This window comes from Diadema setosum, chromosome 4, assembly GCF_964275005.1.
Source record: "Diadema setosum chromosome 4, eeDiaSeto1, whole genome shotgun sequence".
In the NCBI taxonomy this organism is placed as follows: domain Eukaryota; kingdom Metazoa; phylum Echinodermata; class Echinoidea; order Diadematoida; family Diadematidae; genus Diadema; species Diadema setosum.
The window spans coordinates 7,388,303-7,415,253 of record NC_092688.1 but is presented as its reverse complement, the minus strand read 5'-3'; the positions used below and the strand labels follow the sequence as shown (position 1 = coordinate 7,415,253).

Here is a 26,951-nt window from a genome sequence, read left to right as displayed (position 1 = left end):
GGTGCATTTGAAGAATGACTTGTGAATGGTATATGTTATGCATACTTACAATGCAGAACAGTATGGGCAAGGTATAGATAATGAAAATGTCAGTCATCATTTGCGTGATTGTCAAGAAGAAACTAAAGGAAAGGAGAAATCTAGATTTATAGAAACAGTGTCGAACTTGAAAAGTTAAACTTGCCATCAACATATCATATGCAGAAACAAGACATGGTAACTCACAGCAATGCAGCAGTCTTGAAAGTGTCATGTGGAGCAAAAGCAGTGTTTGGATATTATCTTCTTTATGTGGAAGTGTTTTGCTTTGACTTTAGGGTTAATCTCTATGACAGACACTGAGAGCCCGAGTTTGCTAACATGTCGTCACTCTCCCAATTCCCACGTAGGTGGCCAAACTGGAGAAGACCTTCTTCCAGGCCAAGCGGGACCTGGACCGCATCAACAATGAGGTGGCCTCGCTGGAGAAGGAACTTGCCGAGCTGGGCCAGAAGTATGAGGATGCCATGTCTGAGAAGCGCACCCTGCAGGAGGAGGCTGAGATCATGGAGCGTCGTCTCATCGCCGCTGACAAGCTCATCTCGGGTCTGGGCTCGGAGAATGTCAGGTGGGTTTCACCCCTGGGGGACATATCTATATCATTTATCTAGCTGGCAACTGTCCCTCCAGTATGGAATATCCATGACTACACTGCCATGTGCTAGGGGGAGGGGATGTAATGTTGGTGCTGAGTCTTGTAGTCCAAAGAAAGTCCAGTCGCATAGCCATGAGGACCTGAGCTGTCATATGAGAAATGGAAAGGAGATTATATGAGTAAGAAGAGGCATGCAATTTGTGTGGACAAAAGTATTGAGAGCATTCTGAAGGCATGAAAAGTGTGTAGCAGAGTTTAAATTTCCAGCTAATTCGTAGGATATGAAACTTAGCAAAGTTACAAAGAGATGTCATTTAGGCTTGGAAGTTACAATAATGATGCAGGGTTGGGTCTTTCTGAGCTGTTACTATGTATTTCATAAGTTTTTGGCTGATAAATTAATTGGAATAGATTTTGGCTGAAGGTACACGATGTAAGTTTCTCCTTGAAAGTTGCTAATTTGACATGGGTTAACAGATTGTGTAAAAAAAAAGAAATAAGAAAATAATCCTTTTCTGAAACCTCAGATGGACCAAAGATCTGGAGGAGCTGCGCCAGCGCCGCATCCGTCTCCTTGGCGACTGCCTGGTGTCCTCCGCCTTCCTGAGCTACGTGGGGGCCTTCACCTGGGACTTCCGCAACAAAATGGTTTACAACGACTGGCAGATTGACATCAAGGAGCGGGAAATTCCCATCAGTGACCCCTACAAGGTGGAGAACCTGCTCACTGATGATGTGGAAATCAGCAAGTGAGTCATTGTCTCATCATAGAGTTGTGCAGTCATATGTGTGCTTGGATTTCACTTCTTGTTTTTTATAAGGTGCACTGTATACAGCAAATAGAAATCGTATGTGGTAGTTGAATGTCATGGAGTTGTGGTGCATTGCACTTGAATGCATATGACACTGTCTTTGCAAAATAGGATGTCATTGGTACTTGCGTGCAGGAGCTTGTTGATGCTTTTCCAGATGCACAGGCCATGTACAATGTCATATCGTCGCTGGGGTGACAAGACCTTGTATCTGAAATTTTGGTCAAAATGACTTTTTTGGATTAATGGTCATATAATGGGTTAAGTGATGTTCTGGCCAAATCCCAACTGTCTTACTCCAAAAATGAAGCCACCACGGCATGTCAAAGGAAAGGCTATCCCATTCGCCACAGTGCTTTGGCCACCATGTTTTTTGGCTCTCCTGAACATTTGACATTTTGTAGATACGAGGTCTAGGCGCCCCAACGACAATATGTATCTAGTTGGGTTTTATCATTGTGCTTGTACTGCATCCCCATATTGCACTGTCAAAGAGAGTACATTGTAATTTCTGTTGAAATTCTAGTTTGCAGAGATGCACTGCCTGCATGCCTACATACTGATATTGCAGTCCGTGCTGCAATCAAGTCAAGGTGCCATCTATGCTTTGTGATAATGGTATAAATAACTATGAATGGTTTAGTAGAGATTCCTTTAGCTATTGCTAAGCAGACAGTATATTACTTAGAATTTTGTATACAACCACTAACCTATCTTCTCTTCTTTTCTCTTCTTCTTCTATTCTGTCTATATTTCTCCCTTCTTGTCTGCCTGTGAAGGTGGGGTTCAGAGGGACTGCCTCCAGATGAGCTGTCCATCCAGAACGGTATCCTGACCACCAGGGCCAGCCGTTTCCCACTCTGCATCGACCCCCAGCAGCAGGCTCTCAACTGGATCAAGAAGAAGGAGGAGCCCAATAATCTCAAGGTGGGCACCTGCCTGGCAAGGTCTCCTCCCATCACACCCAGTTTGCTCATCTGGGGCCCCGTTTCATAAAACTTGTCATCAGTGACAACTGCCACATTTCTATGACAAAATTGCTCTCAGCCAATCAGATGTAAGGATTTTAGTAGCTAGTCACATCTATGACAACTTGTCACTGATGACAAGATTTATGAAATGGGCCCCTGATGATGCTTTGTGCCCAATGTATACATAAAATTTACCAGTTTGTATAGTCCTCCATACACCAAATTTACAATGTGTCTATTCTCTGCCTGCACGTGTAGATTGGCAGAGAAACATTGTGCGATGTGGTGAAAGTCTCGGGGGACTGAAAAGAAATGACCCTCTGTGGTGCTTAATAGACAAGTCCGCCTCCTTCCATGCTCCTTGTCTGGACATCTACTGACTGATACTAGGATCTGTAGACTAAAGATGTTGGAAATGCTCCTAAACCTGTGATAGAATATAAATCCTGGTCATTGTGACAGTGCTATGCTGGCAACTTTGAAATCTTTGATGAGCCTTAAGATATGTGTGTATTTCATTTACCAAAATTAATCTGTTTGAGGTGTATACAATTGCTCATCGTTTGCTCTTTTTAGGTCCCACATTCAACCTCTTCTTCTGGACACATGGGATGCAGACAACCTTGATAGTGCCTTAGTTCTTTCTTGATTTTTACCACTCAAATTTGTTTGCATTCAGGCTTTCAACATGTAATGTCTCAGGGTAATGAGAATATTTTGGTTTGCGTGTTTGTCTGATTACAGGTGTGCACCTTTAACGACCCAGACTTCTTGAAGCAGCTGGAATTGGCCATCAAATACGGCTTTCCATTCCTCTTCCAAGATGTTGATGAGTACATTGACCCTGTCATTGACAATGTCCTGGAAAAGAACATCAAAGGTATTGTAAATAATGAATAACAATAAATAATTATAGCTTTCATTATTTTAAGTAATTTCTCTCTGTAACTCTGTAAAGTTGCTCAAGCCAAACATGATTGAAGAAAACTGGATTAGGTCTTGACATGTTGCTTAACTCTGATGAGTTTGACAAATAAATTGTTTGTGTGCAAGTGATGTACCGTAAATCTGTGCCAACACAAATATGTTCCTCTATATTCAGTACCAGGAAATGTTTCATTAATTCAAGAGGACTGTGATTGGCATACTGGTAAACATGACAGTGATCCTGTTATGATCGCATGTGTTAATCCAAATATCTCCCATGCTGTTTCTCTAGGTGCTGCTGGTAGGGAGTTCATAATGCTTGGTGATAAAGAGGTGGACTACGACCCCAACTTCCGCCTCTACCTGGACACCAAGCTGGCCAATCCCAAGTATACTCCAGCTGTGTTTGGCAAGGCCATGGTCATCAACTACACTGTCACCCTCAAGGTGGGCTGAAATTTTGTCTTTGTCTTTTTAGGATATTATGATGGAGTCATTATGATGGAGTCATTGGCTCGCCACTATTGGATAAGCAGTTCTCAGCAGCTTTTTTTTTTGCTACTCTTTGGATATTATGATTCGAAATTATCCAAATCCAAATCTGAATCTAATTTAGATTATGCCCCGAAAGTTCATTATCATATGATGACTTTTCAAAGTGATGTAGAAATATACATGATTTACTGCACAAACATATCATACTTGGTAATTACATTTAATGGAAGTGGTATTCATTTGCAATCATTTGCCCATTGTAAGCACTTGATCAATAAGAAAAATGATTGCAACTGATTGACAAATTGCCCTACATCGACGTAAATAAGCACTGAATTGATCAGTGTTTTAGTAGTAGCCATGATAAAAAATCATGGGCGTACATACTCGAGCAGGATTCGAACCCACGACCTCCTGATCACCGGACAGGCGTCATCTCCACTAGACCACCGAGCTTTCGCCCGACAGCAAGTGTTGGTTCTAATCCTTATAGCATGCAGCGGGTACTGCTTTTGTTATTCAAATTTATGAAGTTCTTCCGTCATGATGTTTACATTGCAACTGATTGACAAATTGCCCTGGCCAATCCCAAGTATACTCCAGCTGTGTTTGGCAAGGCCATGGTCATCAACTACACTGTCACCCTCAAGGTGGGCTGAAATTTTGTCTTTGTCTTTTTAGGATATTATGACAAATTGCAGCAGTACCCGCTGCATGCTATAAGGATTAGAACCAACACTTGCTGTCGGGCGAAAGCTCGGTGGTCTAGTGGAGATGATGCCTGTCCGGTGATCAGGAGGTCGTGGGTTCGAATCCTGCTCGAGTATGTACGCCCATGATTTTTTATCATGGCTACTACTAAAACACTGATCAATTCAGTGCTTATTTACGTCGATGTAGGGCAATTTGTCAATCAGTTGCAATGTAAACATCACGACGGAAGAACTTCATAAATTTGAATAACAAAAGCAGTACCCGCTGCATGCTATAAGGATTAGAACCAACACTTGCTGTCGGGCGAAAGCTCGGTGGTCTAGTGGAGATGACGCCTGTCCGGTGATCAGGAGGTCGTGGGTTCGAATCCTGCTCGAGTATGTACGCCCATGATTTTTTATCATGGCTACTACTAAAACACTGATCAATTCAGTGCTTATTTACGTCGATGTAGGGCAATTTGTCAATCAGTTGCAATGTAAACATCACGACGGAAGAACTTCATAAATTTGAATAAAGAAAAATGATGTTTGAGAAACTTCATGCTACCATGATCAAACTATGAATATCTTGCAAGCATCTAAATTGCATTTCACCTCAATCATCAATGCCTCGTCAGGGTCTCGAGGACCAGCTACTGAGCGTCATCGTCGGATTCGAGCGCAAGGAGCTGGAGGAGCAGAGAGAGCGGCTGATCCAGGAGACGAGTGACAACAAACGTCTCCTCAAGGACCTGGAGGATTCCCTCCTGAGGGAGCTGGCCACCTCCACCGGTAACATGCTGGACAATGTGGAGCTTGTCTCCACCCTGGAAGAGACCAAGTCAAAAGCTTCCGAGGTCAGTAAGCAACAAGATTCAATCCAGTGAAGTTAATGTGGACTGGTTGTGCATAAACTGAAATCTGCATACTATATACATTGAATTTTGCCAGACATGAGATCTAATCCACATTTACATTTTTACAATCGTATACTTGCTTTAAAGAAATTGTTATGACCTGATTGCTGAAGACACATATTTAAATGCTTTTTAGCTGTTGCATCGTTGCTCACAAATGTCATGTATACAAAACACAAAAAGTAATCAAGATTTTTGTATGGACTACTTGCAGCACTCATTGCTTTACATAATAGAAATATTTATTTAAGCATAATGACCGAGTTTATTCACTAACTGGCTTTTCAGAAAAATTAGTAACACTCTTGGCATTACGTGGTGAAAAACAACAAGATATATTCAATGGATGGAACATCCATGCTTCAAGTTGTGATAGCTGACATTCAGAGTTGTAGCAAGTACTTGTCTGCTATAACAACTAAATGTCTGGAGAATTATATACATCTAAATATCTGTTTAATGATCTTCTTCACCCTAATCCTTGCAGGTCACAGAAAAGTTGAAACTGGCTGCCACCACGGCTGTGGACATCGACAAGCTGCGCGACGGCTACCGACCGGCGGCCAAGCGCGGTGCCATCCTCTTCTTTGTGCTGTCTGAGATGGCGCTCATCAACAGCATGTACCAGTACTCCCTGGCCGCCTTCCTCGGTGTCTTTGAGCTCTCCCTCAAGAAGAGTCTGCCGGACTCCATCCTCATCAAGCGGCTGCGCAACATCATGGACACACTGACCCACAACATCTACAACTATGCCTGCACTGGTGAGTTTTCCCCTCATCCCTAAACCTTATTGCACATTATTTTGGGATAAAAGAACAAAACATTTGTAATATATGTCTGCAGAGGCTCATCCCCTTTCCAAGGGAGAACATGCAAAAGAAGGCTATGGTTATGAACACTTGAACACAATTGAACAAGACCCTACAGTGTTACCAATCCTACAACGAACTGCAATTAACGCCACTGTTATTGCAGTTGAAAGTCTCAAGAGCTGATGGCCTAACACTGTTAGAGTTTGCAATGCAGAAAGTCACTATTAGAGCTAGTTTTTACCTAAAGGGGGTTTATGTCATTTGTATACCAATAATCTCCCAGTATGCTATATTACTAACTCTTGTGAAGTAACTTTGGCTCATATAACTTGACCACCTGTCCATCTCCCTGTCTACCCCACCCCCATCCCCTCCAGGTCTCTTTGAGAAGCACAAGCTTCTCTTCTCCTTCCAGATGACCATCAAGCTGGAGCAGTCGGAGGACAACCTGCCGGAGGACGAACTGGACTTCTTCATCAAGGGCAACCTGTCGCTGGAGAAGAGCCGGCGGGGCCGCCCCCACAAGTGGATCCCCGAGCAGGGCTGGGAGGACATCATGAAGCTGACGGAGATCAGCGACATCTTCAACAGCCTGCCCGACGACATCGAGCGCAACGAGAAGATCTGGAAGGAGGTGAGCCATGCCCTTAGCAACACGTCTGGATCGGGCTAAATCACTTACAGTTCTTGTCAGGTGGTTTCCTTGTTTCCATGCCAAGTACCCTTGGAAAGCCACATGTTCAATACAGAAACTGAATTCTGCTGGAACTCTTTATGAGGGGGCAAAAAAAAAATCACTGTAGAAATCTTATGTAAAGAATGAATATGTGTTTGTTCTTTTTTCTGAGGATACACAATTTTTGTCTTCTTTCTGTTACCTTCTTGTGAAACTCATCATATTCAAGCCCATTTTCTGTTGTGATTTTTTTTTTCTCCCTCTTTATCTGGATTACATAATGTCTGTTTCTCGATATCTTGGTGTGTATACATCTTTATGCCAATCAAAGGACTGCATGTATCATAACAGACAGATATCAACTACTCTGCAAGCAATGATGATGAAGAATGTTAAGTACCGATACTGGTAATTGTGCTATTTATTGAAGCCATGTCTCTTTTGATACCTGTGTCGTAGTCATGCATTCATCATTTCCTTTACACGCTTCTACATGATATCATAGTGGTATGACCAAGACGCCCCAGAACAGATGCCCTTCCCCATGAAGTACAAAGATGGCCTCAATGAATTCCAGCGCCTACTCCTCCTGCGCTGCTTCCGGGTGGACCGTTGCTACCGCGCCATCACGGACTACGTCACCTCGCGGATGGGCGAGAAGTACGTCACTCCGCCGGTCATCAGCTTTGAGGCCATCTTTGACCAGAGCTCGCCATTCTCCCCGATCGTCTTCATCCTCAGCCCTGGCTCTGACCCAGCCAGCGACCTCACCAAGTTGGCGGAGAGATCAGGGTTTGGTGGAAACAAGCTCAAGTTCCTGTCTATGGGACAGGGCCAAGAGAAGGTGAGCTCAATTGCTGCTTTAGCAAGATCTCCAGCAAAAGCAAAAACAGAGACCCTTTCTTTGTAAGCTTTCACAACATTAAACAATGATACCCAGCTCTGTTTATTTGCAAGTCATTTATTTACATCTAGACATTTGATGTATGGCACAACTGAGGCAATGACATGAATTAAAGCATCATTAAATGAATGTTTACAGATGGGAGGTCATTTTGTTCCTGTTTCTTAATAACAACTACATTATGCAGCAAATCCTACAGATGTTAGTTTCCAGTGTAGCCAAAACCACAGCAAGGCCATAAAAATAAGTGCAGCCAGCCAGAGGAAACAATTTTTTTTATAATCATACATCAGTATTCTGCAAAAACATCTTTTCAAATGTTGATATCCACATTACTTCTGTGAAATCTATCATACTTGAACATGCTTCAGATATCTATGATTTTCCAACTGATTTGTCATAACCCTAAACAAAGCACACAGATACAGTTAACTGTTGCTATTGTGCAGACACATTCACACTCAATTTACTTTGAACGGAGTTAGTGCATCGTTTTCTTTCCAATAAAATATATGATTGTGTCTGCCAAGATTCATATAGGACTGTGATTCAAGGTCTATGACATATTTCTCTTATGCCACTCTCTCTGTCTTTGTCATTGTCTTCTCCAGGTTGCCCTGCAACTGCTGGAGACAGCCATAGCCCGTGGCCAGTGGCTCATGCTGCAGAACTGCCATCTGCTGGCCAAGTGGCTGCGTGACCTAGAGAAGGCCCTGGAGAAGATCACCAAGCCCCACCCTGACTTCAGGCTCTGGCTGACCACTGACCCCACCCCGGCCTTCCCCATCGGTATTCTCCAGCGGTCATTCAAGGTACAGCGGAGTACTCAAAGGCATGATCACATTGATATCAATGTGATATACATTGTCTTTATTTGTCCGTGAATATTCTGTTTCAAGGTATTTTCCATCTGATTTTCATTATCCCTCCGCCAACGAAGTGGCCGGAGGCATTATGTTTTCGGGTCGTCCGTCCGTACGTCCCGTTTTGTTTTTGTCGATATCTCAAGAACCGTGTGGTGGTTTTGCATCAAACTTGGTATGAGGGTATATCCTTGGGGGATGATACTTTGTGTGGATTTTAGGGTCACAGGGTCAAAGGTCAAAGGTCACAGGTTATTTTGGGAAAAAAAATGAAATTTCATGTTTTTCTCCATATCTCGCAAATGGTTCATGGTATCTTCATGGAACTTAGTATAGGTGATGCTTGTACCGATGGGCAGTGATTATCTAGGGAAGTTGGGGGTCATGGGTCAAAGGTCAGGGGTCAAAGGTCAAGGTCAACTCCTCAAAATATAACTACTTTCCTTATATTTATGCAATGCCTGAAGGATTTTTTTAAAACTTGATGTATGCATGTATAACCCAATATATATTCTGTGGGAAGTTTCTTGCCAAAAGGTCAAAGGCCAAAAGGTCAAAGGTCAAGTGAAAGTGCTAAATTGCACTTTTTCCTCCATATCTCAAAAAATAACTCAAGGTATTGTCATGAAACTTACATATTTATGCATGTTCTACCTAACAGTGATTCTCTTTGGAACTGTGGGGTCAAAGGTCAAAGGCCAGGTTTCGATAATACTATTTTACCATTTGATACTGAAATTATACTTTTTCTCAATACCTTGAAAATTACTCAATGCATAAACTTGTAAAAGGGTCAAAAGTCAAGTGAAAATCATCAGTTCCCCCAAATACCTGCACTCTGACGTTTTAATCATTCATCCAATTGAACCTAGTTCTAGGAAAGTGAACATTCAGCACATTTGTGGCAAACCTGTCATTTTGATATTTTGCCAGTTGTGTGAAACTGTCATCACACATTGTCAAGACATTGTACTATAGACCTTTTAGGAGAACCATGTATTATGGCGGAGGCATACACCAGTCGCCGTAGCGACATTTCTAGTTTGGTTTTCACTTTTTTTTTTGGGGGGGGGGAGAGGTTACTTCACTGTACTAGGTTTTATGAGTGTCACACATTTACATTTAAAGCTTAAACATAAGAATGATATGATACACAACTTTTCTATCACAGACTGATATACTTGTACACTAAATAGGTACATGATTGATTGCTTTACAGTCTGTAGTAAGATTATACTGTACAGATAATGCACAGGTAAGATTGTGTTAGTGGAGATGCAGCACACTTGAGAATATTTTTATGGGTGCCTGTTGCACAACTTTGTGAATATGCCAGAGTATGCTGCATCTCCACCAACATCATAAACTTAAAGATGTGCATTATGTGTTTTATGAAATTGGTGTATGAGCCTCGCGATCCAATGAAACTACTCTGTGATCAGTTGAGCAGATGTCAGTGTGAATCAAATCAGTCATTTGAGTTTGTGCTGCATGCCTAGAGCAGTCAATAGTGTGCAACAGGATGTGATGCATTGCCATTCATTTCAGTGCATCTGATTGGCATCATTTACACAACTCATTGTGAGTTCAAATGAATTTGATGCTTACTTCCCCTCAGGTTGTGACGGAGCCTCCCAACGGCCTGAAGCTCAACCTGCGTAGCACCTACCACAAGATTCCCGCCCAGGTGCTGGAGGACTGCCCCCATGAGGCCTTCAAGCCCCTCATCTTCGTCCTGGCCTTCTTCCATGCTGTGGTGCAGGAGCGGCGCAAGTACGGCAAGATCGGCTGGAACGTGCCGTACGACTTCAATGAGTCCGATTTCCGCGTCTGCCAGGAGATCCTCAACACCTACCTGACCAAGGCCTTTGAGCAGGGTGACACCAAGATCCCATGGAACAGCTTGAAGTACCTCATTGGAGAGGTGAGTTTGTTCAGCTAAACCAAATTTTCTTTTAACTTTGTCACCTATGCCTAGTAATGTTAGTGGTGCTCGAGTAGCTGTTTTTCTGTGGAATTACTTTGTGAAGAAAGGTTTTCAAATAATTTTAAGAGCTTTAAGATAAAGGTCACAGTTGCAGATCTGTTATATTAGCTCTTTTTATTTGAAGTATCCCCCTGTGCCTCATAGTATTTATTGCAGAAATATCTGAAGGTTGTTACTTTGAAATCTCTTAGTAAATGAATACTCTTGTCTTTGGTGAATTGTTCTCCTTAAGGTGATGTATGGAGGCCGAGCCATTGACAACTTTGACCGGCGCATTCTCAACACCTACATGGATGAGTACATGGGAGACTTCATCTTTGACACCTTCCAGCCCTTCCATTTCTACGTCAATGACACCGTGGATTACTGCATCCCAGAACCAGGCCCCAAGGACAACTACACACGTAAGCTTTTGCTTCATCTTATTACTGGAAGTGACGTTTGAATAAACAACTCACAAGCATACATGGGTTTGGAAATCATGTTGTCATCATTAATGTCTATTTGAATAGATATCACCATCCTCACAGACTTTTCTGAAAGGGTTTATTCTAATTATTACTGTCTATGGGACAAATTTGATATGGTATATCGCTGGTCACTTGTTGATATTTCCTTCATCTGAAGCATTTCAGTTCACTTTCAATTTTTGTCCCCGCCGAACGAGTTCGAGCAGGGGACTATGAAACGGGCTCCGTACGTGTGTGTGTCCGTCCGTGTGTCCGTCCGTCCGTCCGTCCGTGTGTCCGTCCGTGTGTGATCAAAATCTTCAATTTGCTACTTCTCTGTCATTTATGAGCCAATTTTGATTCTGTTTGCTTTATATGATAGCACTACATGGGAGCTTTGAAACTTCTACACAGAATTTCAGTCGTGACCTTTGACCTTGACCTTTGACCTATATTGTACATTTTGCTACAAAATGCTACTCCTTCGCCATTTCTAACCCGATTTCGATTCCGTTTGCTTTATATGATGGCACTAGGTGAGGGCTTCAAAACTTCTACACAGAATTTTGAACTTTGACTTCTTTGACCTTTGACCTTGATTTTTTGACCTATATTGTACATTTTGCTACAAAATGCTACTCCTTCGCCATTTCTAACCTGATTTCGATTCCGTTTGCTTTATGTGATGGCACTAGGTGAGGGCTTCAACACTTCTACACAGAATTTTGACCTTTGACTTCTTTGACCTTTGACCTTGATTTTTTGACCTGTATTGTACATTTTGCTACAAAATGTTACTCCTTCGCCATTTCTAACCCAATTTCGATTCCGTTTGCTTTATGTGACGGCACTAGGTGAGGGCTTCAACACTTCTACACAGAATTTTGACCTTTGACTTCTTTGACCTTTGACCTTGATTTTTTGACCCGTATTGTACACTTTCCTACAAAATGCTACTCCTTCACCATTTCTAACCCGATTTCGATTCCGTTTGCTTTATGTGATGGCACTAGGTGAGGGCTTCAAAACTTCTACACAGAATTTTGACCTTTGACCTTTGACCTTAATTTTTGACCTACATTTTGTTGTACATTTTGCTACAAAATGCTACTCCTTCACCATTTCTAACCCGATTTCGATTCCGTTTGCTTTATGTGATGGCACTAGGTGAGCGCTTCAAAACTTCTACACAGAATTTTGACCTTTGACTTCTTTGACCTTTGACCTTGATTTTTGACCTTTATTGTACATTTTGCTACAAAATGCTACTTCCGGCGGGGACATATATTACGCACCGTGTAATTTCTACTTTTCCTTGTTTTTTAGGTTTCATTTGTGCATGAATGTCAAAAAAAAAAAAAAGATATTAATAAGACATGAATATATACACACACATTTACAATCTGCACTCTGCATACATATGCACATACACTCACACACAGAGAGACTTGAGGAGGGCACAGATGGTTCAGCTAGTGATTTTCAAGGGGGAGGCTGGGGTGATTCAGGGGGTGAAGGATTAAACATATCTCTTTATTGCCTCTTTTCCCCCTTTCCTATTTTCTAACTGCAGAGTTGATTGAAGACCTCCCACTGGCCAACACACCTGAAGTGTTTGGACTGCATCCTAATGCTGAAATCAACTACTACACCCAGGCAGCCAGAGACATGTGGTCTCAGCTAGTGGAGCTCCAACCACAAACAGGTTAGTCTAGTCCACACACAAGTCATCCAGCATTTCTCTCAAAAATTTTGCTGTGAGGTGTTATTGAACGTCAAATAATAGATTCACTTAAAGAGACCGGTCCTGTAAGTCCATGGCTACAGTGTATGTCATCTATTTTGCTCTATGTGGCTTTAGTGCATTTTGACCTTAAAAAACATTGAACTGTAGTTAGTAAGCTTTTCATGGAAATTTGAAACAGTGTTCTCAGATATTTTATTTGATATGCGAGTGTGTGTCATGGTGTCTCTTTCTAATGAAGATGGTACGTTACCCAGCATGATTGTGAATGCACTTCAGAACGCGAGAATTCTAGAGTTGGAAAATTGTATAATGGATCCTTCCTTCTGAAATCTGATTGTAGCAAGCTAGTCAGCTAGTGACCTGTAATTTGCTTCACGATGGAAAAGAATTTGTGTCACATCAACTTACTTTCTTGGCTCGTGAAGCTGAGAAAAAAAAACAACAAACAAACAAAAAGTGGAACTAAAACAAACCCATGTACTCACACCAACACTCACATGACCTCATACGTGACCATTTCTTCTTGAATTCTTTTCTGATCAATCCTTCTTGATGGGTAGGTGAGTCTAGTTCCGGCATCAGCCGTGACGACTTCATCGCTGGCATCGCCTCCGACATCCAGGCCAAACTGCCACAGCAGTTCGATCTGGACAAGATCCGCAAGAAGTATGGCCTGGATGTCAGCCCGACCACAGTGGTTCTACTCCAAGAGCTGGAGCGCTTCAACCGCCTCATTGCAAGAATGGCTCGTTCCCTGGCTGAGCTGCAGAGGGTAAGCCTTCTCCCTTTATTCGCTTATTTATTGGCATTTCTTTTCATTCTTTGGGTTTTTATTGTGGGGGTGCTTATTTTCAGTGTACTTTTGAACTTATTTTCTAATGTGGAAGAGAGCAATACATGAGTTTGATTGCAAAACAGTTTAAATGCCATTTGTAAACATTTTAAAGTAAGTCGATCATTAGATAGAGCAAGCTAGCATCTTTGCAGTGATACCTCACTTGTTGCATATCAAGGACTATTCTTGAAGCTATGATAAAAGAAATATCCCATATTTTCTTACCGCTTTCATTGTTTCTTAGCACGTTTAATCCCAAATATCTCAAGTTCTCAGGAATGGAGTTAACTCATTTTTGCAATCAAACTCTTCTTGTCATTATTTCACAACATATGGAGGAATGTGTCTCAGATAAGACAACCATATTGCACAATGTTTATTTTGCCAATCCTTTGTTAGCCATGCCAAGAAATTAGAATACTCTGCATAAAGTCTCACAATATTATGTCGCCAAGACCACTTGAGTCTGTCACTACTGACTGTGTCCTTACTTTTTGACATCTTTCCCTCTCCAGGCCTTGAAGGGAGAAGTGGGTATGAGCAACGAGCTGGACAACGTAGCGAGGGCGCTGTTCAATGGCCAGCTCCCGCAGATCTGGAGGAAGCTGGCCCCGGACACCCTCAAGTCCCTCGGCAACTGGATGCTGCACTTCCAGAGGCGCTTCAACCAGTATACCACCTGGGTGAGCCATAGCGTCTTCTTTATGTGTCTTCGTATCTATCCGTAGGCCCTTCCTATCTACATCTATCAATTTTCATCTATCTACCTAGGTGCTCATCTATCTGTCTATATCAATCTATTTTCATCTTACAATCCATTAATATATTTCCATCTGTCTGTCTATATCTATCTGTTTCAATTTTTTTATATATTATTTGTCCATCTACTTTTTTATGTCTATATCTATCCACTTCTACATACTGTATATATCTGTCTTTATCCTGTCTCTGTCTATCTATCAATGTATTGATCTATCTATCCATGTGCACACACACTTATGTATAGATGTATTATGTACTATACAGTATTTATCCACCCATTTATGCACATATTGGTGAATCTATCTTTCCGCCAGTCTGCAAGTAAAGCAAACTGCTAGAAATATTTGATTGAACATATTTCTGAGTGGAGTTGGATTGAATTAGTGAGCTTCACAGTGCAGTTTCATCATACCACATATTTCAATGCAATCCATCTGCTATTACCAGCGACATAATTATCACTGTCGTCGTCATTTTTGTGATCACCATGATTATCGTAATCATTCTCCCTACTTTCTGACTTCTTCTATAGGTGAATGAGGCGGAGCCTCCAGTCATGTGGCTCAGTGGTCTCCACATCCCAGAATCCTACCTCACAGCGTTGGTCCAGGCCACGTGCCGCAAGAACGGCTGGCCCCTGGACAAGTCCACGCTCTACACGTCGGTGACCCACTACGTCACGCCGGATGAGGTCACTGAACGTGCCCATTCAGGTAATGAAGGCAGTTTTCTATCATGCACAGTTGAAGACAGCAATATCATTTTTGATAGCAGTGTGTAATTTCAGCAACCATCTTTTGCTCATGCAAGTTATCATTAGTACAATTTGGCATTATTAATGCACTGACTCTCTTAAAACAAAGTACCTCTATGTTAATCCGCATGCAAAAACAATGCAGAAATAGACATTTAAAATATTTTATGAAATGTATTGCTTACTTGGACTATTTTTTTTTTTTTTTTTTTTTGCGGGGGGGGGGGCAAAGCAGAGCATCAGAGGCATACTGGCATTACTAACAGGATGGTAACTAAGTAGGAAATGAACATTTCATCATGCTAACTTTCTTCCATCTACCTTTATTTTTTCCTACTTCCATCTCAGTTTAGTGACTGAATTTTGACAATAACATTAGATTTCTAGAATGATTACACAATTTATCAAGCCCATCCCCTCAAACTGTTGCTGTGGACAAGGGCAACATAAATCCCAAATTTGCAGAGTACCATCCAAAATGATTCATATCAACCCTGGAACTCACAAAACGAAAAAAAGAAGAAGAAAAGAAACAAGAGAATAAGCCAAAATCGTCTTCCTCCTTAGGTTGCTTTGTGACTGGTCTGTACCTGGAGGGTGCTGCATGGGATCGGGAGGGGGCCTGCCTCATGAGACCCAAGCCTAAGGTCCTCATCCAAGAACTGCCCATCCTCAAGGTTATCCCCATTGAGGCTCACAGACTCAAGCTCCAGGTAAGCACAGCTGTGTCTTTCTGTCTTTCCAAAAACTCTGTGAATGTATCTAATATTTTCTGTCAAAATTATCCCCCCCCCCAAGAAAGAGAGAGAGAGAGAGCGAGAGGGAGAGAGAGAAACATCCAAAAGATTGACATGGAAGAAACATTTTGTCTATGACTGTGAGAATTACTATGTTTACAAAAATGGAGGCATCCTTTCTTCCGATGGAGGCATCCTTTCTTCTGTGTGAATAATGTTTTTTTTTTTAATAATGTAATGCATATTATATTGTAATATATTGTGTGTATTTCTAAGCATATTGCATAGATTGTACAAATATTTTTTCTATCTCTTTCTTATTCCTTTTACGTGTGTTTCAATGTTTGTACACTTTAATGATTGTGTGTTTGTTTGTTTGTTTGTTTTTTGTTTTTTTTTGTAATATATGGTCGGACCCCTGTGAAAAACAGCTCTTAGCTGACCAGGGCTATCCGTCCCATGAGTGGAGGATAAATAAATAAAAAAATGAATAAAAATAATAAAATAAAAAAAATCCAAAATGTGTATCTTGAATATTGACAAATATGAAATTCAACTTCTGGATTCAAAACATTTTTTTTTTTCATTCGTTTTATGATCTCTCTTTCATGTTGACAGTTTCTTTTTTTTTTTTTTTGAGATATGCAAAATCAAATATCCAAAGATTAACTTATTGAGTACATTAAAAGTAAAGAAAAATCTTGAGAAACAGCAACAAAGTGGTCATCAAGTTTATTACATTCCTTCAAAACAACATGAGTCCTGTGAATGGTTCACCATGTAATCATAGACCTTTAAAGGGCAAAGTTTCTGTTTGCGAAGTGATGAGGATGTGTAAATGTGACAGTTTCCAGTAAGTCACATGGATGTAGGACAAGTGTGAGTATAAGTCAGCAAACCATTTTAACTTTGTAGATTAGAAACTCAATGATTGAAAGGGGAAAAAACAACATCAAACATAGGCAGCATTTAATTGTGAAATTTGTCTTTATATGTGTGTGTGTGTGTGTGTGTTTGCATATATTTGGATGTGTGCAAACCCAGTCCATTCATGTGTAATACTTTTGTATGTTTTTGATGACTTACCTCATTTGTGTTTAGAATGTGTATGCTGTACCACAGGAGACATTTTTGACCCCCATCCACTGTCCATTCTCACTTCATCATTGCAGAACACGTTCCGGACTCCCGTATACACCACCTCCCAGCGCCGTAATGCCATGGGGGTGGGGCTGGTGTTTGAGGCCGACCTGGCCACAACGGAGCACATCTCTCACTGGGTCCTACAAGGGGTGTGTCTCCTCCTCAACACAGACTAGAGACCACGCCCCCATCATCCACCCCTCCTGGGCGTGGCAGTGTTACTGTGAGAACCGGAGCCTCAATGCTCAACCACGATACTCTAACTATTTTGCTCTGATGATGCACCATCTACACAGTGTGACTCAATATAGTACTTACATCAAGAAAAGTATACAGCTACAGAAACTCTGCGAAGGCAGCATGTCTGTGAATGAAATTTAATGTCATGGAAAGTTATACAGGTACAGAAACTCTGCGAGGGAAATTTATCATTATCCTAAGTGGTATGGTGGAATAGAGTGACAGCAGAATGGAAGTAGAATATGATTGTTGGGTAGAAAGTGACCTCCTGTTCTCTTGAGGTGCATTTTCAAAGATATCGACAAATCAAAAATATGGATTGCATTTCTTTCTTTTTTTTTCAGTGTCACTATTCAAGTGGTGTTCATATGACATCATTTCTGTAACAGCCATTGGGTCAGAGGAAGTGTGTTTCATTTAAATGACGAGCTTTAAATATGGCATTCTCTAAACAAGGAAAATCAAAACTTTTGTTAATAAAGGATGAATTATGCAAAGGGAAGTTTAAACGTGAGACTAAACTGTCCTACTTCTAAATAAAAAGATTTCAAAAAGTAGGTGACATCAAATATTGTGCTGAACGTTATTACCATAAAATTATACAAGTAACTTCCAGAAACAACTTTACTTCAGATTAAGATATTGAAAATGACCCTTTTCTGAATGTCGAAATTATCTTTGTGTGGAGGATGGAAATATGCACACTTCATTCAAACAAAGTTGAAATATTTTGTGTGTGTCTGTGTGTGTGTGTTTCTTTGTCAATGTTTTGTTTTGTATGTGAATGTGTGTGTCACCCATTTTCTTCTCTATAAGCAGATTAGTTCTCAGAGCGAATGAGAATTACTTCACCGGGTCATGATTTTTTTCGTCTATAATGCGCAGAGACGAGTGCAGAGGTAATCCCTTAATCATTTGAAAGCGGCACACGACGTGAGGCTAAATCTTTTAAGAGGCAAGAAAGAATCATAAGCCAAGAGATTTTTACTTGACTGCATAGCACTTCCTGGAAAGAGAACAAAAATAAAATTTAGAGACATGTCATATATCTAATCCATCTCTTATTTCTGGTGCACCAATTCTTCGGATTAGGGGATATATCTCCTGTGATTGTATTGTATTGTAATATTGACTTTCAATTGAAGAAGTTTTTTATGTCATGACCAGAAATTCAATCTCCTGAAGCGACATGATTACAGAATGGCTCTGGGAGAAGCGGTAGATTGCAAACAGTGCAGTGTTGTGATGCTGGCAGAAATTCAGGGGCGAAAGTTCCTTTCCTATCCAGGGCTCTTCATTATCATTTGACCGATAGCTGTAGGCAAAGGAGGATTCTATGGATTATTGAGAAAGAGAGAGACGTGACCAAGGAAAAAAACTTTGAAAAAAAAAAAAACCAAAAAAACCCAACAACTTTAATCAAGAAGAAGCAGAATTTTCAGCTTCAGGGGTAGCACCCCCACCCCCTTTAATAAAAAGCAGTTAAACACGGAAGTTGCAAAGAAAGAAACTTGACACCAAGCAAACATTTGTCAGACCTAGCCAGGCGCGGCGCTAGGGTGCAATGAACTCGCCAAAAGCTTATGACCTCGAAGCCTCAGTTGCAAAAAGTAGACAGCTTGTGTGCGTAAAACCGCTGGGGAAGTGTTGCAGGACAATCGCAATATCTCACCTCAAAGCCATCAAATGATTAAATCTATACAGCAAACTGAAGAAGAAACTATTCTCTAACTCGTAATGTTAGTTATTTGGGGTTTTATTGAGGATAGACGTGTGAAAATAATGTCGAAACTTAGCTTCCAAAACAGAAAATTTGGTCTCAAAACAAGTGTTATTTTCTCACATTTTCCTTCATTGCACAAAAATGAAACTTCGGTATATGACTTATGGTAGTATATCCATGCTGCTCTCCAAATATCTTTTCTGTATCATTTGGCGCACAGCTATGTCTGGAAAAAATCGAGATCACTGTCACTTGTGACCCACGTAAAATCCATGGCGTAAGGAATACGCAGTCCGATGTATTGGTTTTTGTGCTGCTTGAAACAGTTGAAGCACAAAGCAGGGTTCCTCTCTTGCCCACTCACCACCCTGCTGACCGAAAATCGACCTCTGTCGCATTGCGCCGAGCCTGACACCGCTGATTGGCTAAGCGTGCACTCACCAGTAGAAAACGCATGCGCAGGAGGATGATCTAGTTGTGCATGTCCAGTATCTTCTCTTAAAGTTGGTTGTCTTTTTGCTCTTATTTTTACCTAACTACTAATTGCACAAACACGAGACTTCGCAGGTAGTGAGTCTGGTGTATACAGACTAGTAATATGTTGATCAAATGCATATTCATGCAGGCGCAGACTTGTGTCGGGAAAAAATCGTAACCCTTTCCCACAGTCGACTCAAGCAGAAAAATACACATATCTCGAAAGATACATCAGCGTTTTCGCCCAAAAATCATATGAAGGATGATATATTCATATTTGATATATGTGTGAAGTTTCAAGGGATTTGGTGGTAAAATAAGGGAGATACGAGGAGGTGAACTTTCGAGATTTTTTGTCCTTCCCTCCGCACAGCGCTTCGATGACCGTTAAGAATTCAAAAGCTTTGGCCTCTTATCAGTGAGTTAATTGCACCGTAGCACCGGGGCTGTAGCTCCGAAAGATCTGTGGTCTACTTCTTGCTTAATGTTATTCACTACAAGAATTTGCATATGCATATGCATTGGTCTGTAATAAGGGTGGCTCAGATGGGAACATACTTTCTAAAACAACTGTGTAAACATGATTGTTACATGAATTGTGTGTATTCATAAGGCTATCAAATCTTATTTAGTCAAATAAATTCTATATGTTGTGTTTTGTATTTATGAGATGTGTCTGTGGATCACTTGTTCACCTTGATTGAATACATAGTGCCTACTACTGTGTACCTCACTAAATTTCTTGTATTCACCTTAGTAATATGTGTTGCCCATATACTCCCATTTATAAAGCAGGCAAATATAATTGCTTTAATTAAGAGTACTTTGTCTGATATGTTTGATATGAGATTTATGTGCGTCTACATCACTTTCTTACCTTGATGGTATAATCCGTGCCTTCTGCTGCCTTCTGTACTCTATCTTTACCAGCCTTTTGTGTCAATAGTGGCATCAATTAGTTCATGACCTTTTTTGTATCATATTATGACAACTGGCTTGCCTCATGGAATGCACCCAGGGTAGCAGCGGTGAATGTGCAGCTTAAATCAGGACATATTCAAGGAAAGAAGAGTAAAAGGTCTTTAGCTGCTTTTAGGATGTCACTTTCTGTCCATGAGAGAACATCAGGGTCCCATTTCATAAAAGAGGTTAAAGATAGCAACTCTTGCTGGAATGGCAACTTCCCATAGCAACAGCCAATCAGGAAGCTGGATTTTTGTCGTTACTGTGACAAAGCCATTCCAGCAACAGTTGCTATCATATCAATTTTTTTTTTTTTATGAAATGGGGCCTAGATATATCATTATCACTGCTCTGAGGGCAAGACAGTAAGTACTATAGAGGTTACCCGTCGTGATTACAAATGAAATGTACTTTCATCAGATTGTAACCTAGCATTGAATGAAAATGGAAGAAGGTAGAGTCGTAAGGACTTTGTGACTTCAAAGAAAATGTTTTAGCACAATGAAAATGAGTGTTTTTTACTTTTGGGTGCTTTTCTTGATTGAAGTTAATTTGATTGAAAAGCCTTGACTGATGTGATAGCTTTTGTGCTTGGGTCATATTTGGAGCCAGCATAGCATACCTTTTGCTCAGCCCTTCGTTTTGTTAATTTCCTAAGAATATTGTTAGTGGTGCTTAACATCTTTCAAATTCTTATCTACCTATTTGAAAACAGCTATGTCTTCTTTTTTTTTTCCCTAGTGTGTTGAAATTTGTTGAAAATGTTACATTTTTGAGAGTAAGACAAATTTGTTGTAAATTCTTCATATATTTTTTGGGCTATCTTGTATGTTCATCTTCATGTTCTAAACTTCTTGTACAGTGAATATGATTTGCTGTGCACTGCCTTACTGTTGGTTACATGAAATGCCTGCATTTGTTTGTGTAAATATCTAAGATATGAAATGAGGCATACTCCTCAAAAAAATTAACCAAAAAGCAGATACTGATATCCGTCCACATTTTTTCCATTGTGATTATGATTCTTACTCTATGCAACATTTGGGAGTCAAGTTTGCTTTAATATGAAGCTACCAGATTACATAACCAGTCAATGATTGTAGGTACACAGTGTATATACATGATGTGTGTCATTAGAATGACAAGGCAGCAATAGTCAAATTTATCTATTCTGTTGTATTCAGTTAATTGGCAACACAAATTAGCAGCATGTCAGAATATGGGACTAGTTCTGTATGCGGTGTGTGTACATGTATTTGAGTGTGTTTGATTGTGTGCGTGTGTGTGTGTGTTTGTGTGTGGAACAGAAAAGCATATTTGCAAACATTGGTGAATGATGTTCAAAACAATTACCTTGACGTATGAATTTCAGTGCCTAAAGTACAATTGTTCATGTACATTTTACATGTATGCTGTTTCATTGTTGTTGCATAAAGTTTACATTTTTATCACTTACAACAGGTTGAGTGAATTGCTGAAACCTAAGTTGATGGCATTTTTCCATTTTCTTCATTTGAAGAATGTAATTCTTTAGTACATTGTATATATTTCAGAGTTTTATGATTCCTTCTATTTATGACTCATACCTTCCTTGAATAAAATGATGTGTGTGAAATGAAAAGTATATTGTGTTGTTTAAGAGTCTTCAGCTGTGCAGTTTGAAATGAAATGAAATGAAATTTATTCATATTCCACATAGTGGACATTATATCATAAATATACAGGGTATAACACATAGTGGACATTAAATCATAACTATACAGAGTATAATATATGCAACATATCATGATATTTTTAGATAAAATTACAACATGTACAAATGTGGAGGGGACTACTTAGAAGCACTGCTTGTTAAATGTAGTCCCCCTACAGAATATAGACAAAATATATCAAGGATAAGGTGAAGTGGTATAACAAAAACACCATATATACATTATTTACAAGGGCACAATTATAAACCCTGATATGGATATACAATGTCATGTAATGTTACACAGTACAGGTATACGTACAAAGTGTTTACAGTGTGCATTATATACCATTAGAATAATGAATGAAACAGAAGATAACCTTCAGAGTATACTTAATGAAAGTACTTCTAGAAAACATTGGTCGAAATATACAAACAGTTAATTACCATGAAACCGATTATAAGCACTTATCAAGAAACATGTTTTTGAGCTTATACTTAAAGCTATTTAAGTTCTGAGCTTGTTTCAGTGAATGATCGAAGGAATTCCAAAGCTTAGGACCAGTAAACATAACATTTCTGTTGCCAAAACTAGTTCTGTTTTTAGGAAGATGATAATCATTTGCATCCCTTGTTGAGTAATTATGTATAATTATGCATAGTTTCTGTGATATTTATTATAGCATGTACATCTGTCCGATATAATGGTGATTTTTTTTTTTTTTTTGTAACTGCTGATTTTGTCATGATAAATGTGCCAAAGGGGAGGTAGCGTTGATGCATTTGTCGTATAGTGTTTGAATGTGCGTGTTCACGTGTGCATTATATTCACAAGTTGAAGGAATGGATTTGCATGTATGGTGTGGACATGGAGGTGCTAGAGAAGGAGAGGCAACTAAAGCTCTCCTTTGAAGTCATGCGCGGCACCGCCGAGAAGTTATGCGTTCAACTACAGGTGTTACCCATGTGCTTTGACAAAAGAGAGCATCAATAATCGGGACTACCGCTCTCACATCTAGAAATATTTGCTCCTACTGCAATTCGCTCTCTCTCTCTTTCAATGTGATGGCAACAATGAATTTGTGTACCTTGAATTGGAGCAGCGAATCAAAATGCAGTGTAAAACTCACAATTTTAACAGCAAATAGTTTAAAAACACGCTGGAACACGCTTTAACGGAGTACTTTATTTGAAAGATCAAAATATCCCCTTATTAACAGATAGAAAATTAACATGCGGAAATGTGCGCATTATGGAAAAATTAGGTATTTAAGAGGGCCTAATTTTCATTTCCTTTCGATTTGCGAATTAGGAAGAAACTAGAAATACATGTTAATAATATTGAATTCTTTCCTAAACTATTCTAAATCAATTTGAGTATTACATTTAAAATTTTGCGGTGAAATAAAGCTTGTAATTCAACGAAAGGTGAAATGCGTTCTTCGTCTCCGAACTTCGTCTTGCAACTAGAGCGGTGCCGAGCATGACTTCAAAGCGTAATGGAATGCTAGACATCCCATTGTAACGCTATGAACCCAAACATGTGTTTGCATGAATTACGAAGAGTTGCCACTCCATCTCTGTAACACCTCCCTGGTGTGGATGTGTTTGTGTGTTGGTATTGTGTATGTATGTGTGTGTGTGTGTGTGTGTGTGTGTGTGTGCGCGCCCGCGCGCGCGCGTGTGTGTGATATGATGTGCATCAAAGATAGTAGAGATACTTGAGCCATTGAAAAAAATACACTGTTTGATGGTAAGAAGCGAGGGGTGGGGGTCTCCAGCACTTGCGACATTCACTACAGTCATGTTTTACTGTGCAGGGGGAACATCAGCTCACACATGATGATGACAAGAAATTTGAATTGATTGAATTCTTCCGTCAATATGTATTTATTGCCACAGATTGGCTGGTCTAGTGGATAAGACGCCTGTCCGGTGGTTAGAAGGTCGTAGGTTCGACTCCCGCTCGCATATGTATGCCCATGATTTCTTTTGTCGTGGCTACTACTAAAACGCAGAGCAATTAAGTGCTTATTTATGTCGATGTATAGGGTAATGGGTCAACCAGTAGCAAGAAATTTGAAGATTCTCAGCTCTTTGCACAACGTTCAGACGCACTCTATCCGCTGAACCCTGTCGCTTGAACACATTTACGAGTCGTCCCTCCTACATACGTGCCTGGGAACAGAAACAATCATTACCATCATCATCATCATCATCATCATCATCATCATCATTATCGTCATCATTATTATTGTCATGACATCCATGGCCGGCGCCCCCCCCCCCACTTTTAGGAATACATAGGGTGTCACACCACTTTGCCCCCCCCCCCCTTTTTTTTCACCCCGGAAGTGAAGTGGCAGTAGAAAAAAAAATACATGAAACCTGGAAGTGCCCCCCCCCCCCCACTTTTTTGTTCCCGTACATAGGAATACGTAGAGTGTCACCACTTTTGCCCCCCCCCCTTTTTCACCCAGGAAGTGGCAGTAGAAAAAAAAAATAGAATAAAATCGCTGAAGAAACCCGAAAATGGAATGAGAAAGAGGAGCTGAAGACCTTTTTTTTTTTTTTTTTTTTTTTTTTTTTGCTTGTCAGCTGAAGAAAGTCTGTTTGTTTTGCTTTCTTTGTTTATTTATTTATTCATTCATTGCTTGTAAGCTCATGAAACCCGGGAGGGCGCCCCCACCCCACCCCCCCCCCCCTTCCCACTTTTGAAAACGTGGCGCCGCTGGTGATTAGTCATCATCGTCATTACCGTCAACAACACTGTAACCATAACCACTACCATCACCGCCACCACCACAACCACCTCTGCGAGTATCAGCAATGTGTGTTTGTGTATCGGTAATTGAGGAGGGGGGTTATGTCAATAACCCTTGCCAATTCCGATGATCATTTTGAACATCTCTTTTCCCTGTATTTTAAAAGGGGATGGCTAGTAACTGATTAGTGGGAATCAGTGGGAATATTCAAGTCATGTGCAGTTCAATGTTTCCAGGTTAGCATGCTTATACATTGCTGCGGCGATCGTGGGCGATCGTTTAACGGCGTTAACGATCGCCCACGATCTCCCCGACACTGTATAAGCATGCCAACCTGGAAACATTGAACTGCACTTTACTTGAATATGAAACCATTCTGACGCAAATAATTTTCACACAACAATAGATATATAATGTACTCTCTTAAACGAATCACACAAAGATTGGAGTAATCGTCCCCCAGAATTCCCACTGATTCCCACTGATCAGTTGCTATCCATCCCCTTTAAAAGGAAGACATCAGCTTAAGGTTGAGTATGATGTGTACGCCTCCAGAAGGCGACATTTCCAAACTTAAAAAAAAAATGCAAATGAACGAATTGCTTTGGTAAGAAATGTGCGCTGAACAGACAAAAAAAAAATAAATAAATAAATAAATAGGGGGGGGGGGGGTGGGGAGTTTTATTTCCTAGAGTTTAATTTAGGTGGCAGCATTGATATGCGAGTAAAACATAATGGGCTTTAACATCATGAGCTCAATATCCAGCTTCTTTGTCCTGCTTTTCCCCAGCTTTCGACTATCGTTTATTGGGCTCTCAAAAAAAAGCACGTTTACTTAATTTTTATCTATTACTTAGCTATCATTTCATACACAAAGTCAACGCACCTTTTCATCAGTAGTCTTTACTTATATTTTCTTTTTTAATGAATAGCGGACTGAGCACAACCTCACGTTTTAGGCTGTAAGAAAAATAAAATGATAGTGTATTAAATCAGTGGTCTTTTAAGGAGGGTATTATCCTCATGGCTTTCACTTACTAATGATATAAGAGAGTATAAATTATCGGTAACATGTACAATCTATTGTGGACCTGTGAGCATGCAGTAGTAAAGTCTGAAAAGAGAGGGAGGGGGTCGATAAGGGGACCGAAATTGATTTTAAATATTTTAAAATCCCAGACACCACAATAAAGCAAGAAGCGTTTGGCTTTGTTTTCCCTGTTAGAGATGAATAAATGTATGTAATTTGGAATTTTCAAGCTATATTGACTGCTGTCGAGCGAGACGGCATGTACTTGAGGACTGAACGTATTAACGCTTTGCAAGTAAAATGTCGATGCATGGGCGTCTCCCCTATTATGTACTTTGTCAAGATATTGGCGCCGCCGCACATCACTTGCATTGTGCGCGCGTCTCTATGGAGTTCACTAGCTCGGCAGGTGTGCGACCGGATCATATCGCACTGCGACTTTCCTCCGGACAGGAACGCTGCTGGCGTATGACCGCATCACGCTGAGAGTCTTTGTGTGCTCGCACCCGGGAAGCGGGAGCAGGCAGGGACCTCCTCGCAGGTGAGAAAGTGAGTTTCGAAGAGATAATTATCAGAGTATTGCTGATAATTCAGGCTCTTTTAGCTTTAAAGGTACCTATCACAATTAGATTGCAGAGAAGACGTGTATACGAGGGCCTAAAAAGTTATGGGGTGTTCGTCACAATGAGTGTGAGTGTGTGTGTGTTCCGGATGTATAGTTTCTTCTTATCTCTCCCTAGCTGTAACATGTCGCTGTAATGATCGCGTCAAGAAATTCATCATAAGTTGTTGTTGTTTTTTCTGTTGTTATTATGGTCTTTGCGCCATTTGCGCCATTAACTTTTAGCAGTTCGTTGGCCATCCAGTCGCACATCACTCTATATAAATTATAGAACCTCTCGGCGCAACCAATTTCCACGCCACGGACGGCTCTTTTCTCGCT

At 40.5% G+C, this 26,951-nt stretch overlaps 1 protein-coding gene across 1 annotated transcript in view; it reads left to right on the top strand.

Annotated features, from left to right (window-relative positions):
- The window catches only part of LOC140226817 (dynein axonemal heavy chain 10-like), a 64,656-nt gene extending 45,810 nt beyond the window's left edge, over positions 1-18,846 (top strand). The window contains exons 55-72 of the mRNA XM_072307242.1: positions 390-607; positions 1,162-1,383; positions 2,226-2,373; positions 3,162-3,297; positions 3,637-3,791; positions 5,173-5,391; positions 5,939-6,212; positions 6,641-6,897; positions 7,445-7,783; positions 8,455-8,655; positions 10,325-10,630; positions 10,926-11,097; positions 12,716-12,847; positions 13,450-13,661; positions 14,240-14,407; positions 15,019-15,199; positions 15,808-15,953; positions 17,150-18,846. Coding sequence (XP_072163343.1) covers positions 390-607; positions 1,162-1,383; positions 2,226-2,373; positions 3,162-3,297; positions 3,637-3,791; positions 5,173-5,391; positions 5,939-6,212; positions 6,641-6,897; positions 7,445-7,783; positions 8,455-8,655; positions 10,325-10,630; positions 10,926-11,097; positions 12,716-12,847; positions 13,450-13,661; positions 14,240-14,407; positions 15,019-15,199; positions 15,808-15,953; positions 17,150-17,296 — 3,633 coding nt within the window. The 3' untranslated portion in view covers positions 17,297-18,846. The remainder of the gene's footprint in view (positions 1-389; positions 608-1,161; positions 1,384-2,225; positions 2,374-3,161; positions 3,298-3,636; positions 3,792-5,172; positions 5,392-5,938; positions 6,213-6,640; positions 6,898-7,444; positions 7,784-8,454; positions 8,656-10,324; positions 10,631-10,925; positions 11,098-12,715; positions 12,848-13,449; positions 13,662-14,239; positions 14,408-15,018; positions 15,200-15,807; positions 15,954-17,149) is intronic.
- The last annotated feature ends 8,105 nt before the right edge of the window (positions 18,847-26,951 follow it).